At 43.2% G+C, this 20,045-nt stretch overlaps 1 protein-coding gene across 2 annotated transcripts in view; it reads right to left on the reverse strand.

The window, feature by feature from the left end:
• Positions 1-20,045, reverse strand: part of ascc3 (activating signal cointegrator 1 complex subunit 3) — a 176,543-nt gene that overhangs the window by 74,726 nt on the left and 81,772 nt on the right. For both annotated transcript variants that reach the window (XM_023806250.2, XM_023806251.2), the window contains 2 exons: positions 4,769-4,945; positions 3,933-4,004 (listed from right to left, as the gene is read on the reverse strand). In XM_023806250.2, the coding sequence (XP_023662018.2) occupies positions 3,933-4,004; positions 4,769-4,945 (249 nt within the window). The remainder of the gene's footprint in view (positions 1-3,932; positions 4,005-4,768; positions 4,946-20,045) is intronic.

A 20,045-nucleotide genomic window follows, 5' to 3' on the forward strand; every position in this document is an offset into this window, starting at 1 on the left:
CCTGCTGTCTCAGCCAGCTCTCCCAGCAGGCCTTGCTGCCTCTCAGGTACGTGGCCAAACTAGATCATGTAGCTGGAAGTCTTACTCACCGACATCTGATGCTACAGCACAGCACAGCACAGCTCAGGGTCGCACAGGCTGATCTGTCTGTTTACTAGCACTTTACTCACTTCCACTAGGGAGTTCATGAACCCCGCCCCCAACTCCGTAACATATTACGATTGACCGAAAAATATTGTGCCCCTCCTCATTTTGCAGCTTTTCTTAAACAGGAAAATAGATCGGCTAATCTTGAGTAAGTCGAGGACAATCGAGTTTCAGTGCAGAAAATCGACACTTTCTGCCCGAACTCCCTTGGCCTGAAAACACATGCAACACCCGTACATCCGAAATCCCAAACACAAAATACTACAAACTGGTGCCCGCAGACAAAGAAACAAATCAGAATGTACACAAAAACAACCAGAAAGAAAACAGAGACAATAAAACACGAAGAAAGCGCTTCTGTCAAACACACTCCTCTCACAAACACCCAGATTAAATCAGCAGTGATTAAACCAGCTGTCGGGTGTTCAGCACATTCACTGACAGATCATAAATTATGCATGCTCCTCTGGTCATGTGACTGCCATTACCCATCCTTCTGCATCTCCAGAGTCGTCTCACCTAAGTAAGAAGCCCTAAACCCATCCACTCCTAAAGACCTGACAGCTGATTGCCCTCCAGAACTGCAAATGTTAAATATCACCTGCATGCCACACTATTCAATTTCAAGTTTTATTAAATAAATGCTATATAATTAACCGACAGAATAGAAGCTTTTGAATTCTAAATATCATTACGGATTCTCGATAAATTGTCTCTAGAAGCAGATGGGAATCCTTTTCTGTCTCCCCAAGGACCCTTCTGCCTTCCATACCCTAGCCGGCTGTGAGAGGCGCCGATGAGGTTCCGAGCTGCTAGACCGCTCTAGAACATCCCAGTGGCCCGCTCATCAGAGTATGCTTGAAGGGGTCAAAGGGGTGGGAGATTAATTTGTCGATGTTCTTCAAGCATTTTGCAAGCAGCATCAACTGAAGGTTAAAGACAGATGCATTTAAAGCCATTTAACCCATGAACACACCCCTCCCACCGCCAACTGCTGCTGCCAAGCCAGTATACAAATTCTCCAGCACCACCAAGAAGCCTCACGCTTAAACCCCTCGCCTCAGCACTTCTGCCACTGAATGGCTTTTGTTGTAATTTCAACCCCCCCCCCCCCCCACTGTTTACCAGCCACTCTCACCTAATAGGTGAAAATAAACATTTATCACTTTAAGGCGCATTCAAATTCCTCATTCCTCCCTGCCCTCGTAACAGTATTGTATGGGCTTACCAGTGAAGCGCAGTTATCCCAGTGGTGATGTGTCCACGGCTGACCATGTTGCCAGGATGGTACACCAGAGGACTACGTCTGACAGCCCCTTCCCCAATTAAACCGAGGAAAGATGCCGTGTACAGATGTTTATTCATTAGCTAGACCTAACACCCAAACCGAAGAGATTCTGGGGCCGGATGATGTCACCGCGGCCTTTCGGCATCCCGTACACCAGCACGGGCCAGCAGAGTCGGCAGTAAGGGGGCCTCTCCAAGCGTGCGCTTGGTATTTACCACAAAATTGTTTTGTGATTTATGAGACTCAGGTATTGAGTTCAGGGTACGTACCAGAAGCAGAGATTGCTGCGGTGGAAAGGCCGCGCTGGACACGCCGACCTTCTGCGCCGAACTTTGCAGTCTGAGAGTAAGCAGCAGCTCCCCCCTGATTAATATCCCATTACAGGCTGCAGACGTGGCTGCGCAGTGCCCAGCTCCTTGCTCCCAGAGCCGTGTTTGGATATCGCAGCTGCGATCCCATTAACAGGAAATACTGTCCCCATATACAGCCCTCAAAACTATAAAAGTGAGCAGCGAGCATTACTCTCACTCACAAGTACCTCTCTAGTATAAGCAGTATTATTACTGTTATTATCAATATTGTTATTTGACAGGCACTATTACCTGGTTTATATGGATGAAACATTTACATGGTGGATTCATACTACAAGGCAATTTTAGGATATCTTGCCAATCATACAACAGGCAGTCAACATTGACAACTATAACACACACACACACACACACACAGGTTTTAATTACATCTTTGTGGGGACTCTCCATTCATTTCTAAGGGGAAAACTCTCATCCCAACATCATTACCTTAACCCCTACCCAGGCCTAACCTTAAACATAAGTAACCAAACAAAATATGAGATTTTTAACATGTTTAACAGATCTTTGTGGAGACCGGGAAAATGGTCCCAACAACGTCAAAATAACAAGTTTTCTTCATATTGTGGGGGACATATCTCTCTCTCTCTCTCTCTCTCTCTCTCTCTCACACACACACACACACACACATACACACGCAGACACAGGACATGAAACCCCGTTCAAATCCCCCTTATTGCTGCCGAGGTGGGGGGGGGGGGGGGGGGGGCGTGGTCCTGCTGTGAGAGAGTGATAGATGCTCTCTGTTCATTCACTCCCCCGTCTCTCATTCATGACTAAACACTTAAACTGCTGTGATCCGCTCCTTCCTGCCCCCAGGAAACACCCAGCAGACACCTGGCACTCCTCCCAAATCCCCTTACAGTATTTCTTGCCACCCCCACCCCCCACACAAAGCACACGCCCCGCTTCAGAGCTCCGCTTTATGCTCTGTCACTGCACTCGCTCTTTTCCCCACGCAGTCCCAGCAAATACCCGTACCCCTCCCAATAAAGCAGCCGCTCCCTGGCTGCTCCCGTGTCATATGATTACATTCTGTCACCGGAGAGAAGTATATAAAAAAAAAAAGGCACAGGAATCCACCATTAGAATCAGAGGATGGTGACACTGTGGCACTTGCGACAGATCCTACATGCCATTAGCTGATGGACATGAAACAACACAAGTCCAGAGTTGTTCTCTGCCTCATGAAGTGCCACCACACGCACGTGTCATATGAACCTGGCTGGCTGAGACCAGCAAACAAAGGAACTCTGGAACCAAGGATTACAGCAATTTCAGAACATCTTAGAACACCAGGAAAGACAAAAAACCTGGCTGAAGCTAATAGTTTCTGATTTGTGCAGAACGTTTCTTCTAGCGAAGACATCAATTATCCCAAAATAAACCCTACAAACTCAAAAGCTTTTGTGTTTCCATACTTTCATCAGATGAGGGCATTACAAGGTAACCATGTAAACATTTTTGTCTATATACTCTATATATATTTGTGTTAAGCAAAATATTTTCTTGAGGGTTCAAAGGCACTCAGACATCAGGTTTGTGTGAAGACGGACTCCAGGGAAAATGCACAGAGATCTGAAGAGCCCCCCCCCCCCCCATTAGTTCCAACCTCATTCCCACCGTCATTAAACTATTTGTGTTGTGGCAGAGGAAACTGCTAACACTGCGTTTGATCTGAGACAAAGCTCAGCATTGGCTGAGAAGCAAGCGCTTCGATTCGACGGCGCGTTTCCCAAACTCATCGCGCCATATCCCCCAGGCAATCTGAATGAGGGACAAAAAAAGAAAGGTTTTGCCCTACAATATCATTTTTCCGGGTCTATATTAAACTATAAAGGAGAAGCAGGTGAAGTGCTGAGCTCCACTTCTTTCCATCAGCCAGTGTTACTGAGGGAAAAAACTATTTGCCAGGGAAATATATAAATAAATGCAGAGTAATGAGGTGACAGGCCATATTCGCCATCTCTCATTTGTCATTACCTGCGCATTTGAAGCACTTCCTCCAGGATGGAAATAATTAAACGACGCTTTCCTCATCAACATTCACTCCTGCAGCCATCCTCTCCATGACAGACATGCAGGGCAAGATAGAAGATAAAAACAATGTAACGATGTAGACTTACCTGGTGCCCGGCCCGAATCTGCTCCAAGACTTTGTCGTAGCAGACTTCCTCCATGTCATGCAGCTGCTGTATCTGTACAGATAAAAGAAAAAAAATAAAGAAGGAATTGAAATCGCAATAACAATTTTTAGCAATTTGTTGAAAGGTCCAAAACAAAACCATTTTTAATCAACAGATGCTGCTGGTAAATTCTCTGAACTTGGCATTGTGTGACTGAATGTACTTCTCAAAAAAACCTAAACATAACCAATATTATTTACAATGCAGTTGAGTGTGTGTTAATGTCACAAGTGATATTGCTAGCACTTAATTATGTAACACCTACAAAAATCTAATTTTATTAATAAAAACAGGTAGACCATTATGGAAATGGGAACTTGTTAAAATACATACATACATACATACATACATACATACATATTAATGTAATTTTTATCGGTAATGCCTCCTCTATAAAAGAATTCATAAGTTTAACTCTCTAACGCAGAATTCCGACAATAACTAGCGATAAAGGTTACCCCATATGTCACTACCTACAATTATATACAGGCATTAACTTATGCTAACCTGCCTTGTCTCTATAGTACAGTATGAATACAGCTTGTCAAAGTTAGTATCCAAAACCAACTACATTCATATTGTGCTGAAGATGACTAAGCAAATCAACAAAGCTGAATTTAAATGAAATGACAAGCAGACAGCTAATGACAGATCACCAGTGTCATCATCTCTCGGGCCTTACCTAACATGCCTACTCTCATGTCATGCTAACAGCTTGTTAGCTATTACCCTCAAACCATGCTGGCTTGCTGGTGAAGGTCACACTGAAATCTCACCTTGCTGGTGGTCTTGACGCCCACAAAGCTCTGTCCCAGCGGCACAGGGCGGAAGCGATGGTCAAAGTAGAAAAGGCCGATATAGGGGTTGACGTGCAGGAACGACGCCACGTCCAGGTAGTTGGGCAGCGTAGCTGAGAGGCCCAGGATGCGAATCATGCTCTGTGTGGACTCCACCTGCAGGGTACCATGGGATTTACAAAGAGCGCCCTCTTCTGGCTGAGCAGTATTATCCTAATAAAACACTCGCTTTAACCATGCATTCTTATAGCACCCATGTTAGTAAGATTTAACAAATTAAAGCCAATAAGAAAAGTGCAGCAGGGACGTATTCAGTCCAAGCACAAAATTCACAGAATTACTTCTCAAACACGCACTGTTTCAGCTGCTCAGGGCCTCACTCTTCCAGGCCATTTTCATCGTTCTGCTGTCCATGCCGCCCAGATGAGGGCTCCAAACCCTCGCTCAAATGTGCGAGTCTCCCAGCAGTCAACCAGGCCTCTGCCAGCATGTACTACTTTGTCAAATTATCTCCAAATAGTGATCTGTTATTATATATATATATATATATATATATATATATATATATATATATATATATATATATATATATATATATACACACACACACACATATATATTACACACACAAACTTGTATCCATATCTTTGTGGAGCCTGTCCATTCATTTCTATGGGAAAATCCCTAACCCCAGCAATGGCAACCTTAATCCCTACCCAGCCGTAACCTTAACCATAACTAACCAAACAGAATGCAAGACTTTTGGCATTTGTAGTTTTTTGATTGCAGTGACACATTTTTATAAAATTGAGCTGCCCCTTGTGGGGACTGAAGAAGTGGCCCCCACAACATAATCATAACAAAATAACAGCTTTTTATCACATTGTGGGCACATTTGGTCCTCACAATGTTTGTTTTATATATCATGTCACCCGGTGTCCACCGCTCCTTTAAAGTGACATTCAGAAGAATCACGTCAGAGATACTGACATTTATACAAACAATTGGAACTCCTTTGTAACAATCACACAGAACACACAGGGAACAATGGCGGATGTTATCTGACATCCCACAGACAAAAAAGGAAGAGTATCACGCAATACCAGATATTGTTTCCTTTTCTGCATATTAGAAAAAAAATCTTTAAGCTTATCCAGAGAAAAGAAAGGGAACATAATGGCGATTTTCGCCTCTTTAAAGACAAAACACCCATTTACCAGAACTTGAAGTACGATGTGATTAAAATTCAGAACGGTAAATTTAACACATTTATTTCAGTGAAATCCAGTGACCTTCTGTGCAGGACAAGACGAAAACCGTAAGACAGTACACAGGCACCTTGAAAGAAGCATCTTTTTGATTCTTGTGGCCTGCATGCCTAAAAAGACTGCTGAAGCACTTAAGAGAACAGAGCACCTCTCTGCACTACCTATCAACGTTACTGCACTGTTGAGCAGAGGAACTGTGCCAAAACTGGCAGTGTGATGCTTAGGGGCAATGGATGTTTAAGATTACATCACGTTAAGGTTATTACATTCAATACGTATGTAATCACAACAGAACTCTAAGTCCATTTTAATAAATGGTTCTTCCATTGCTCCCTCAGGAGTGACTGGTCAAATGGTGCTTCATTGTTGTCTATTCCTGCTCAGCAAAAGAATGATGCCATTTTTCACCAATGCAAAGTGCAATTTATTAATAACATTTCCTATCTTCAAAACTCCACTTACACCTGGCAGTGACAATGCATCCACACAGCCGCAACTCCAGGACCCGGTGATGTCATCAATCAGGACCGCAGAGCAGTACTTAGTCTGTGCCCTGCCAGCGAAATATTCTCCCCTTATTTGATTTTATGGCTGCTACCTTGTGTTCTGTAAGATTAGTAATATTGCAGATTTGATGAATGGGGGAGGGGGCATGGGGGTTGAGAATTTTTGAGACACGATAAGGAGAGCTTTGTCACTGTCAGATCAGGGGATAACATCCCGAAACGGCAATGCCCCCCAGACAGTTCTGATATTCCCAAAAAAATCCAGTACTTATTATTAAGGGGCGAGGACGCCTGGGAGATGGGGGGGGGGGGGGGGGGATGATGATGATGATAATGGTGACAGTAATGATGATGGTGGAGGTGGTGAAGTTGATGATGACGATGGTGATGGTAGTGATGATGATGATGGTGATGATGATGGAGATGATAAAGTTAAGAGGGAAGCTGGAAGAAATAGCTGAGCATAGGAACACACAGATTACTTCCAATCAGGAAATTGGCTGTGCGTGGCTCTGTGGGATCGGACGCTGGGCTTGCTATTGGAAGGTCACCGGTTCAACTCTCAGTGATTGGGCCCTTGAGCAAGGCCCTTAAGTCCAATTTCTCAACTGTGCCTTACTTTGGATAAAAGTCTCTACTAAATAAAACCATAAAACCAAGACATAGCCATTCATGTTTATTTTCTGGCAACAGAGAGCTTCTGCTGTCTAAAGACATCACTCCCAGAGGGTGCAGCTGCTGTGCAGTTAAAGCTTTAGACTGGACATTTAGATTAAACCAAGCCAGTGGATTTTTGTCTGGGTTGATGGTTAATGAGCCCCACAAATTTACCTATTAATGTGCATGAAACATCTAGAGTGTCTGGTGGTCTTCCTGCCTGGTTTGCATCTGTCCATCCGAGTACGTGTCTCTGTGCTTTTGATCGATTGCCTGTCTGCTCTTTATCCATTTTTCTGACATCCTAATCCACCTTCTCTGTCTTACTCCTTACGCATCGCTGAATTATGATATCGTTTTCTATTATACTGTCTGCTTCACTTGGTTTTTATCTGTCCGTGCATAAGTTTGGGACTGCGTTTTAGCTTTAACTTTAAAAATAATTTAAACCTACACTCTGACAGACTTCTCCAGGGTTATATTTTGGAAGAAGCATAGCAATATTGCAGCTATTTCCATGAAATAAGTAAACTGCTTGACAAGTACTGCAGCAAAAGGGATTACCTTTGATACGAGTATTATACCTACCAATAAGCCTTTATTTCATTGCCTTTAACTACCTGAAGTCGCCATAATAGCCACTCACCGAAAACCAGTACTAATTAAAGCCTCCTTCCCAATATCATAGTAACTCATGTTTTTTCTTTCTTTCTACAGTGCACTGGATTGCAAAGAAAGGCTGACTTTCAATATCACACAGCAGGGTCTGAACAAGCACAGAGTGGTAAGCTGAACGGGACATTAAAACTCCATCTTATCACCTTGGCTGGTTGTAATTAACTTGACACATTTCGATGAAAGCTGACAATTAACTTGCCTATTCTTTCATAGACGCTACATGTTATTTTTTGATGAAGACAAGTGACAAAGAGCAGGTACAATTTTGATATTTATCTGGAAAAAAAAAAAGTCTGAATTAAACCTGAGCTACAACAGAAATGGACCCAACAGAGCAATTGTAAGCGATAGGTCCTGGCATGTGAGTGATTAAATAACGGCTCTAATACCACAATGACACGGCCCCTTATTCGCGAGCAGAGCTCTTAGGCGACATGCGTCTCAGTGGGTTAGGAACCTGTCCCATTGTGTGGGAGGTGGTGGGCTAGGTCTCCGTGGCCGGCAGAACAATCGTGTCACAGCTGGCCCCCCGGGCAAAGCCCTTAACCCCTATATACCCTGGAACGCGGCACATTCTCACCTGTCCATACAGGAGCCTCTGTGTCTTGCATAGAAAGCAAGTGTGATATGTGAAAACGGAAGAATTCTTATGCATTTAAACAGATCTTTCATTTCAGTTATGTTCTAGACACCCTACAGAATCTTATCTGACAAGGTTACATTTTCACCGGTTTTTTAGGCATTACATCGTTGTCTGTGCACTGATGCTGTGTTGCATTGATTAAGCCTATAATTTACACCTCTAGATAAAATTCAGTTCTGAAGGACCAGGCCAACATGGAGACAGCTCGGCCAATACCCGCACCCTACAGTGCCTCGGCCTGTACCCGCACCCTACAGTGCCTCGGCCTGTACCCGCACCCCACACTGCCTCGGCCTGTACCCGCACCGCACACTGCCTCGGCCTGTACCCGCACCCTACAGTGCCTCGGCCTGTACCCGCACCCCACACTGCCTCGGCCTCTACCCGCACCCCACACTGCCTCGGCCTGTACCCGCACCGCACACTGCCTCGGCCTGTACCCGCACCCTACAGTGCCTCGGCCTGTACCCGCACCCCACACTGCCTCGGCCTGTACCCGCACCGCACACTGCCTCGGCCTGTACCTGCACCCCACACTGCCTCGGCCTATACCCGCACCCCACACTGCTCTCTCCTCTGGCTCTGACTCTCCTCATTCGACCCCCTCTTGCGTCTCTCTTTTTTTGTTTGTTTAATCACTGCAAATCAGTTAATTGCCAGGGGTGTGTTTGGCATCCCTTCCTGCAAACTGGGAGAGATATTGACACATGGGTAGTTTTTCTGAATGAAGTCGGGGACACTTCAGCAACATCAACAAATTAAATTACTGGTTGTAATTATTTATCAAAAATCCAATACGCTCCTTCCGTGTGATACATCAAGACTAAGTGGAAACGCATCCATCGCCCTGTCCTCCTCAGGGGGGGGCTGGAGCCTATCCGAGGCACCACAGGAAGCAGGGCAGGGCTACGAACCTTCCAAATATTATGCTCAACAAACCAATAATACATTTACCATTGCGCAGTGTTCACATATTAAGAGTTTTATGCAGAGCTTAACATGCACAGAAATAATAAATTTACTGTATCAACAACTGACGTAAATAAAAACAACAGACATACTTATAAAACCATCCATCCATTTTCAGTTGCCATTTATCCAATGAAACGTCGTTCATCAAAGAAAATGAGTCAATGCTGTCCGTCAAACGAAATGAGCCAATTCTGGGAGGTACAGAACCGAAAGTAGCAAACATGCAAGACGGATGGGCAACTCCGCCAAAGGGGCCTGAAAGACACATTCTGTCACAGGCTAACTGACACTCGCCAGCTGGACTACTGTGCTGAACTGAAGCACAGCAACACACACACACACACACACACACACACACACACACAGTAGCATAACCAAAAGTAACTAAACAAAATACAAGACTTTTTGCATTTTTAGTTTTGTGATTGCATTTTTATTAAATCGAAAAAGTGGCCCCCACAATGTCAAAATGAAAGGTTATCATCACATTGAGGGGATATCAAGTCCTTACAATGTAATATATACATAACACACACACACACACACACACACACACACACGCACGCACGCACACGCACACACACACACACACACACACAGAGTGCGCTAATTGGGTGGAACAGTGCTACAGTGCTACTCAGAACATAAGAATAATTGACGTCTTATACAGATGACAAAAGCAGCACTTATAAATTCAATGTGTCAGCAACACATGTTTTTCTGTCTTAGGTAGCAATTACTGTGGAACAGAAACAGTAAATAAAAGCAGCTCAAAGCAAGACATGCGTAATAAATAGAAATATTATACTTGTATAGAATAGAATGTTCCCCTCATATCGGCTGTGGTAATTTATTTTTTTAACAAGAACACAGACATACAGACAGACAGACCTCAGACAGACAGACAAACAAATTTTTAAGATGTCGATGATCATTTGACAAGTGAAAATTTAAAACTGCGCTGCTAAGGCTTACAACTTTTATCTCTGAGGAATTAAAACTTACAAGGTCACTAGAGATATGGAGTTCATTTATAGAACATTTTGTAGTGCACAAAGGAAAAAAAAATCAATATATAGTGAAGAAAATATATTTTAATGTGGCGTCTAAGAAAATAATTTCATCAAGCTATATTGACAGCAACTGGGGAAAAAACCCATATAACTAAGAAAGGCCCATGAGTCACGCACACATGCATGCATGTACTTGAACACGCACACAGACACACACACACACACATATACTCGGACATGCACACAGACAGACACACGCACACATATAATCGGGCATGCAGACAGACACACGCACGCACACACACACACAAACGGCTGTGCTGGAGGTTTAAAAAAAAAAAAAAAATCACATGGTATGTGGGGTTCAGCTGTTGGACCTGTTGGTCAGGTACCCAGTGCCCCAGTGCCCCTGTTCCACACACACGCTACTGAACAAGCAGTGGATGGGGGGAGCCGGGCACCATGAACAGCCAGCTAGTGTCACCATGGCCACCATCAAGGGGGCATAATGCCATATGTTTGTCCCATTACTGTAACGGCCTGGGACTCCGTTTTTAAAGACGCCATAAAAAGAGAAAAACGAGGCCAGCGTGCTGGAGCTGGAAACCTGGCCAGTGACGGCACCAGCCGCAGGCTTACTGGGCACTACGTTCCTCACGGGTCGACTGGTTCACTCATGTAACAAGCCGTCAGACTGAAGCCCTTCTCCCTGAGAGGAAGCAGCTGGTTGCGGGGGGGGGGGGGGGACAGCTGGCTCCTGGGGGAGAACACCTGAACACATCCCCCATCCCAACCCAAGAAGATTAATATGTTTTCCGCAGTGCCATGATGAAGCAGTAGTTACAATCCAACTCGGAAATGAGTGGGAGAGTGACAAAGGCCTATGTGGGGATTCGGACAGGCTGTGTTCATTCTCACACATCCTTTCACACTTTTGCTCACCAAACAGCAGGGGGAGCTGACCAAAGACCTTGACGGACACTTTGCAATTTAATCAGCAGTTTCCCCGATTAATGTTATTTGAAGGAAAAAACGTAAATCATATCGCGGCACCTCATTCGCAGCAGGTGATTCCTCCATTCATACTATTAAAAGATTCTTAACTTGCCACATCCTCGTTAGAAGCATAACACAGGGCCTCTTAACAAGTATTAATTAAGACAATCTGTCAGGTGTGTCTAATTAGGGAGATGGGAGCAGGGCACCTGATCTCCAGGTGCATAGTGGGTAAAGGAGCGAGCGAGGCACGCGCTGGGAGGGGAAGCGGCCGCTAGTCGAATGCATAGACCGTGACTTGACAGCTTCAATGAAAATTAATGGGAGAGCCCACATCTGCAGGGCTTATGACCAAGACCTCACTTAGCACTCTCCCTGCCAACAGAAACTCTCCTCCAAAAGGATCCTCCCAAGACATTTGCCTGCAGCCCCATAATATCTCAGTCCCTACTTTGCAGGATGACCACATAACTCTGCTGGGGGCCATTTTGTCTTGGCCTACACGGTTCCACCTTGATGTGATGACAGCAGACAACAGGTACCTTTTGCGATCTGACTCTGTGCAGGAAATTGCACGGATAAAGCAGTTTGGAGGGGAGTGCGCCCCTGGACTGCCTTAATGCGCCTTTACGTAGGTGCTGGAGCTGAGAGCTGATTCACAGCTAAAGGGAACGGGTAATTATCGCAGAAGGATCCATTTTTATCCTTTCCGTCAGACACAGCCTGCATTTATTCATACTCCGGTACTGTATGTACTGCAAAAATATAGAGATCCTTCTCAAGAGCTAAAGAGTTCTTCAGTTTTTCAGTTTAGTTTGCTGGGGCGAAAAGCTGCCTCTTTGAAACAAAATCATTTCTATAATTGTAACACATGGATTTTTTCATCCAAATCATGGCAGTTCTGGGGGGGGCGTACAGCGCATGATTTTGTCCATTGCAAAGCTGTGCACAGCCATGTTGTGGTACGACATTAATTCAAGCAATATTCACAGGAGGATTTTTTAGTGTAACGCTGCCATGAAACATTATTGATAGCATGGTCATCCCAGCGATCCACAATGCCCAGTCAAATCCAGCACTAGAGACCCAAGAACAGTCAAACACTTTCTGCAAGCTTATGCTTCTCTTTACTAAGATACATAAATACGCTCTGGCAAGAAAAACCTATGACTGAAACCAAAGTCAATATTTTATTTTTCAAGAAGAAATGTTTTCTCATTGGCAGCAATTTAATCCAAATTAGACAGTGGTATAAGCTTTGACCATGCACTCAAACACTCAAAGACACATTTCGTCACTATACTAATGAGTCCAGTCTTACTTCATATGACTGTGGCCCTTGTGTGGCGCTCTAGTTGGGAATGATAGTGTCATTGACTGCGGTTGCGAGTGGGCCAATCAGGCCATGGCTGATGGGTAATAAAACATGACCAAATGCAAATGGACATTCTGATTGGGTAAGACTGAACGATTAGGTAAGATAATATTCTACAGTACATGACTAGCAAGTCTCCTTAATATTATAATTTACGTATTTGACCTGGGCAGATGGGGTGGCTAAGTGGTTAGCCCAACAGCTAAGGAGCTCAGGGTTCAAGTCTCTGCCCCAGGCTCTATATATGTGGAGTTTGCATGTTCTCCCCCTGTTATCGTGGGGTTTCCTCCAGGTACTCTGGGTTTCCCCCACAGTGCAAAAACACGCTAAGGTGAATTGGAGTTACCAAATTGCCTGAAGGTATGAATGCACAAATGAATGTGTGTGTGAGGGTGTGTGTGCCCTGTGATGGGTTGGCGCCCCATTCTGGGTTACTCCCTGCCTTGCTTCTGGGATCAGCTCTGGACCCTGTATATGACAAGCAGGTTTGGAAAATGGATGGGTGTTCCTGCCTTTGTGCCTGTATTGTCACATGCTGATAGGAGGTATGTTAAGTCCCCCGACTGTCTGGAGAATATCAGGATTAAGGTTAAATGGCTACACCAATGTAAATGCCTCCACAATGCATTATCCATTACATGGGTTCACACATTACAGAATGCATTCATCAATTCCAATCAAACTGGAGTTGGAATTTAAATCTCCCTGAAATTCGAATTCAATTCCAATACTGTTCCCTATAGTTTTGTCTTACAATCCCAACTCCAGCTCCACTTCCTGATTTGGACTGGAATTGATGAATGCATTCCGGAATGGCCCCAACTCTGGTTCACACATGGAGACATATGTAAGACTGGCTCCCTGCACAGTGATACTCGCTTCACAGTTTCCATTCAAACCCATAATTTAATCCTCGGAGACCCCCGGATGCTCCATGTTTGAGCTCCCTCCACACCTGTGCTAGAGATTTAGCGTTCTAGACTGTTTGGTTCAGGTGTGCTGGGAGCTGGGAGGGGGCAAAAATGCAGACTGCCTGGGGGCCCCCAAGGACCGGGGTGAGAAACACTGCCATAATACATCACAGTGTCTGTGGCTGAGTGAAAACGAGAGTTTCTTTCACCAGTATTTTCACAACACCGATTTAAGGAAATATGACCCAAAATCATAACTTATCATTGAAAATTCATGAGGGTGAAATTACATACCAATATGGGCGATACATTATAAAGATTTATCAAAATCTGGCACTGGTGGTAAAATTTAACACTGCACTGAAATTGCTTTTAAAAGGAGCTGAAAAATAATGAACAGATGAATGATTTATTAGGTAAATGGTTTACTAGTCCCACATTAGTAATATAATTTGACCATGACTTGAAGTGTTTGGTGTCATCCATCCATCCATCCATCCATCCAGTCGCTTATCCGGGGTCAGGTCGCGAGGACAGCAGCCTGAGCAGTGGCACCCAGACCTCCCTCCCCCAGTCGCCTCCTCATCTCCCCCAGATGACACCAGGAGCTCCCAGGCCAGCTGACAGATATGAGCCCTGCGGTGTGTCCAGGGTCTACTGCTGAGAGTCAATTCTGATTTTTGTGTATTTCAGTATGTGTAGAGGTCAGACAGATATATAGATAGTTTCTTGGATTATTATTTAGTATTGCGCTTTGCAGCGTGCATTAGTTGATTTTCCTGTGTGTAGTGTACTGATGTGTGTTGCTGTGTGATTATTTTACTGCTATAGACAGATTCTGTTTGAGCTAAATTAGGTAATTGACTGGATCAATAGGCTCGCCTGCCTTTCTGGCCTGTATTGATTCATAGATGAATATGTACCACCATTGAGGGGAAAAAAGACTAGTCACCAGTTTCACAATGCTGCTGGGGAACACAAACGTAACCACATCAGTTACTACACACGCTAAGGGGGGCAATCCCTGGAATTAGTTTGATAAATATTCTATTGGACGATGAGGTTCTAGAATTCGGAGAGAGGTATATGGGCTAAGCAAAGCAAGTTGTTTTTAATTGAGAGTTGTTCTTTGCAACGGGTTTAATCTCTACATCTATACTTGACGTATACAGTGATTGCATAGGCACAATTATGCTTACTTTTTGCCAATCCAGCTCAGTCTCATTAGAAACAAGAACATTTAAAACTGTCCTAACATTAGTATATTGTGCCAAAATTTGGGGAAGTCATTTCCACAGTAGGGCTGCACGATTCTGGAAAAAAAACATGAATCGCAATTCTTTTGCTTGGAATCGAGATTGCGATTCTCTGTAATTTTTTTTCCTTCTTAAATTTAAACATTTATTGCACTGATTAAAGTGCATAAGGAAACACAACAAAACATGACTGTGCCAAACATATGATTGATCCAGGACCGGCATATCAGCTTCTGACAACAGAAAGGAAATGCTCATTAGCCAGTCAATTAGGGTAACCAAAACAGCCATAGCAAAAGTTCCAGGACCAAAAGTGTCAATGGGGTATTTTTTTTGTACTTTGGGGTGGGACTTGAAACACTTTCTTGGTCGATTGGTTATGCAAATAGCCTGCCTATGAAACACAATTCTTGAAAACAGTTGCGAACTCACACAACAATGATAAAAGAGGTAATAATAATAATAATAATAATAATAATAATAGATGCCTGGGCAAATGAAGTGACCCAAGCTTTAACTGCGATCTGGTCAGAAGAAACAGAGATCAGGATAGCATACAAAGAAATAAAATATTTTGTATAATATACTACGACAGCATGGCATTAGAAAATTTCTAAGTATTGCAATGTAATTTTGTTGTAATAAATATTGGGGTATTTATAAAACAAAAAAGGAATTCAACATAAATTTCTCAAAAACCTGTCTCAGAGTGAATTAAACCACAAGGATGAAAATATGATTGTCTCGGAAACCGCGTGCAGCGCTCATGCAAAAGCGAAGGTAAACTTTAAACTGATTTTTAAACATATACTAGATAAGCATGAAAAGAAATAATAATACAAATTGCAAAGCTTGCTAAGATTTTTTTTTTCCTGTGACAGGGTAAAAGTAAAAATATTTTAGCAAAACTTTAACCCCCTGCATTATAATGTCCATACAGAATTTAAAGTCAGAAAAAGCCTTATTTTAATATAGCTGATTAGTGATGTAAGAATTGGATGTGAATAACATGCAATGTTGGTATTAATATTACACATCATCAAGCCTTATTATATACAGCAATTTTTCGAATTCAGTACAACAAGAGGTATGCACCTCGCGCTTTCATTCAGTGCTGGTACCAGTTTTTACAGCAGTGGAAAACCAACACCTTGAGTAACTGCACTTTTGGTACTTTCTTGAAGTACCAAATGTACTGTAAGGTAGCTGGTGCAGTGGAAACGCACTCTTTAAAGAGAATGCAGAATTATGGGATGCTTGAGACACTGGGGAAAAGCAGGAGCGCTTGTTTTGATCCAGCTGATATAATACAATGCAGAAGAACCGTTGTAAATTAGAAATGAGATAGAAGTGTGAATCAAGATCGTATATTGTTTACAATTAATTGTGCAGCCCTATTCCACAGTTATTTTTTTCTCTGTATACTACTTTATGTAAAGTGTGTATTCTTCATATTACTGGAAATTTGGTAGTAATGATTCCATTCCATATTGGCAGAGCACATTTTACTCATTAAAACAAAATAGAATTAAATGTAAAAACAATATTTATAAAAATATTCAATAAAAATTATACTTTACTTAGGGGTTTGTGGGTGAGAATACTATGCCTGTCAAAGTCACTATTTCAAATGGACAGAGTAGGCCCTTCAGCAAGGCCCCTAACCCCCGATTGGACCCTTTAGCAAGGCCCCTAACCCCCGATTGGGCCCTACAGCAAGGCCCTTAACCCCCAGTTGCCCTTGCTTTCTAAGCAGTACTTGGCTTTGGAGAAAATTTCCTGCTAAAAAAAACTGAATGTTAAATGAATGCTAAATGTTAAAATAACACTGTAATTTCTATTAAAACCAAACAAAAGCTGATTTCTGCACGGAGTGTACAGGATGACTGGCTTTGGGAGAATGCCTGGACACCTGGAGATGGGGACACACTGACCAGAACATTTTTAGAAAGCTATTTCTTGAACACAGCTATGAAAGTGTCCATGACACACTCCGGTAAATCCCAGCAGTGCCTCGTGTGCGCTGTCACTGTTAGGGGGTGACGCAAAGTCACACTAGTGTCCTTCTGCGTGCCCGTCACACTTTTGAAGAGGCATTTCTTAGTTAAATACATTATATATACACAGCACATCTGTATATATATGACCCTGCATCTGTACCATCCTTTAAAAACAACCAAGGCTCGGTAGCTACCGCAATCCCATCTGCATATATCAAACCAAAATATTATACAAATGATATATCATAAAAACTAAGCAATGGCCATTTACAGTATCCATCAATTTTCCAACTGCTGATCCACTACAGGGTGATGAGGTGACAGCATTTTCTAACCAAAAGATTTCATTAACCATGGTAAGAATTCATAATACGTATTGTTTAGGGCCGATTAGATAAACAGCAGCTTCCTGTAGCGCACGTTTGTCTGCATCTCAATGAATCCTGCTGCCTGCCATCTCTGCTTCTCCCTGGAGTGTAAAATGCACTGACTCAGCCCTGTGGAAGCGATATCAGTTAAAGCTTCAAGCAAATAGGCTGTGAACTGAGTAAACAGCGGTCACACGTCTCCGCTGCATTCCCATTACATGCCAGTTAACCCCGGTAAAAGGTCCTCCCGTCGAACAAAGACTCCTCCATCCCTTTCACCTCCCTTGCTCCTGTCCCCGTTCCTCCTGGTCTCCCGCCCAGTAATGCTGCTCAGTGGCGTCCGTAAAATGCAAGCTAAGAGGATCACAAAAGCCTCATATGTTAAGCACTAATGTGATGCGAGCTCTGTGTGTATGGAGTGGGGTCAATGTCGCTATTCAGTTTAGTTTTCAAGGGCATGAGAGAGAAAATGGCCACCAGGTATGATCCATTACCTTCATCTGAAACAGAGGTGTAAGCCTGTATCGCCTGCCCACAGCTCCCAATTAAAATGAAGGCTGGGCAGGCTGCTACAGCTCGCCACTGCTTATAATGAACAGCGATGCCTCTAAACGGCAGCGATAAAAGCTGTCACTCATTCTTCCATTAATTGTGACACCTCAGATAAGAAGCCAATCAAAGACCAGCAACAGGCAGCTGCAAACAAATTAGGGCTGGGACGATTATTCGACGTAATCGACAATGTCGATTACAAAAATGCATCGACGTGGAATTTTAGTGTGGACATGTTGTGTAAAACTACGTAGATGTTTTGTGATTGCAATGCAAGTGATAAGCTAAACATATTGTAAGGGAAAGTACTTTACCCCCTCAGGAGCACGTTAACACTGTCCTTTAAGAATCACGCAATAAAACAGTCTGCTAATAACTGAACTTTACTGTTCACCTGATGATCTCTTTGCCACTCGAGAGCTACAATATTTTATTTATTGGACCTGCGGCATGGTTTTCTTTTACAATACAAAGTTATTCCGCTAATTATAGACTGAATTCCGATATAGTTTTGTCTAATATCGCCGGTGCCGGCAGTGCCGCACTATTTTGTAAGGCATGCACTGGCCAATCATGTAGCACTTCTCTCATCAATATTAATGAGACATCTCCTACCACCCTGCAAAAAGGAAATTTGCTGCCCGCCCCCCACACACAAGGCAACATGGCTGCGTCTACCAGCAGAGCTCCAGAGACTCTGGAGAAACACGCGGCAAGAAAGGCTCGTGCGCGATCTTCCAAAGTTTGGGAAAACTTCAGTCATGACACCTTTCTGCACCTCTACTGTAGCTGATGTTAATGATGCTGTTTCAGCCGTTTTATATTTTCTGTTTAGTTATTCTGTCACGTAAGAGTGAGACAAATGACTCTTACACACACTTTATGACTCTTACACACTGCAGCCTAAATCGTTCCTTGCTCACTGAAGTAAGCTTAACTATAAGCTACCTTTGCTAGTGTTTGTTAAAAAAATGTTTCTCTAGTTATGGAATCATTCCATGCTTTAGCATCTATTTCAAAATTAAAGTGAAATTGGTGTACTGAAATAATTAGAAATCCCATTGAATCTCTTAAGATTTGCCTTTTTTGTTAATAATGCTCTAATGTTTAAGAAATGTTTTAATCAATTGAAATGTTAATGAGAATTTCAGATTTGTGTGTGTGTGGGGGAGAGGGCGAATTGTATTAAATGACTAAGTTGAAAATAATTGCTTATCAATAAATTTATTATCAGATCAATCAAAAAATTAGTTGTCAGATTAGTCGAATAATCAAAAAAAAAACAATTGCTAGATTAATAATTTAAAGAATAATCGTTTGGGGCAGCACTAAAACGAACACTGGTGCCCTGGGCGCATGCATGAGTGAGGAACGTGGGTGTATGAGAGGGTTGATGCAGGAAAGTGCGCATGTGCACACGAGACGCATGCTGTGGCAGTCTGGGAACCCAAACTCGCTCTCCCCCAAAGAAGCTGCAGTTTGGTATTTATTAAACTCCCTGCCTGTCAGATAGGCACCTGACAGAAGTGTTCCGAGAGGAGGCTCAAGAACAGCTGCACGGCGGTCCCCCTGCTGGCCGAGATTTGCATAATCACGGTAACACCCCGAAACGCCTGGCCCGGTTCCCGCACGAAGCCGTGTCAATCACTGTCAGGCCACATAGAAAAAGCCAGCAGCTGCGATACAGCGGACCCAGCCTGCACATTTCACCTGGAGGCTGCCCTACACAGACCATAAGGAGCCAAGGATGGTTAGCTGAGGCAAACAGCTAAGCCAAAACATGGCCAGATAACCAAAAACCACAGGGGGACTAACCACATTTCACTGTTAGCTAATAATGAATTACATTTTAGCATTAAAACTTCTGCAATATGTACTTCAGATTGATTATAAATGGACACTGGAGGGATTTCTCCAAAACCTAACTTTTAAATCCATAAAGACAAACAGGGCAGGAAGCTAATAACTCATATCCGGCCATTAAATAATGTTACTATCAAGAAAATATCTGTCGTACTTTGCTATGAATGGACATTATAAGTCTAAAGGAAAAAAAAGCAC

This window comes from Paramormyrops kingsleyae, chromosome 9 (genome assembly GCF_048594095.1).
Source record: "Paramormyrops kingsleyae isolate MSU_618 chromosome 9, PKINGS_0.4, whole genome shotgun sequence".
NCBI lineage: Eukaryota > Metazoa > Chordata > Actinopteri > Osteoglossiformes > Mormyridae > Paramormyrops > Paramormyrops kingsleyae.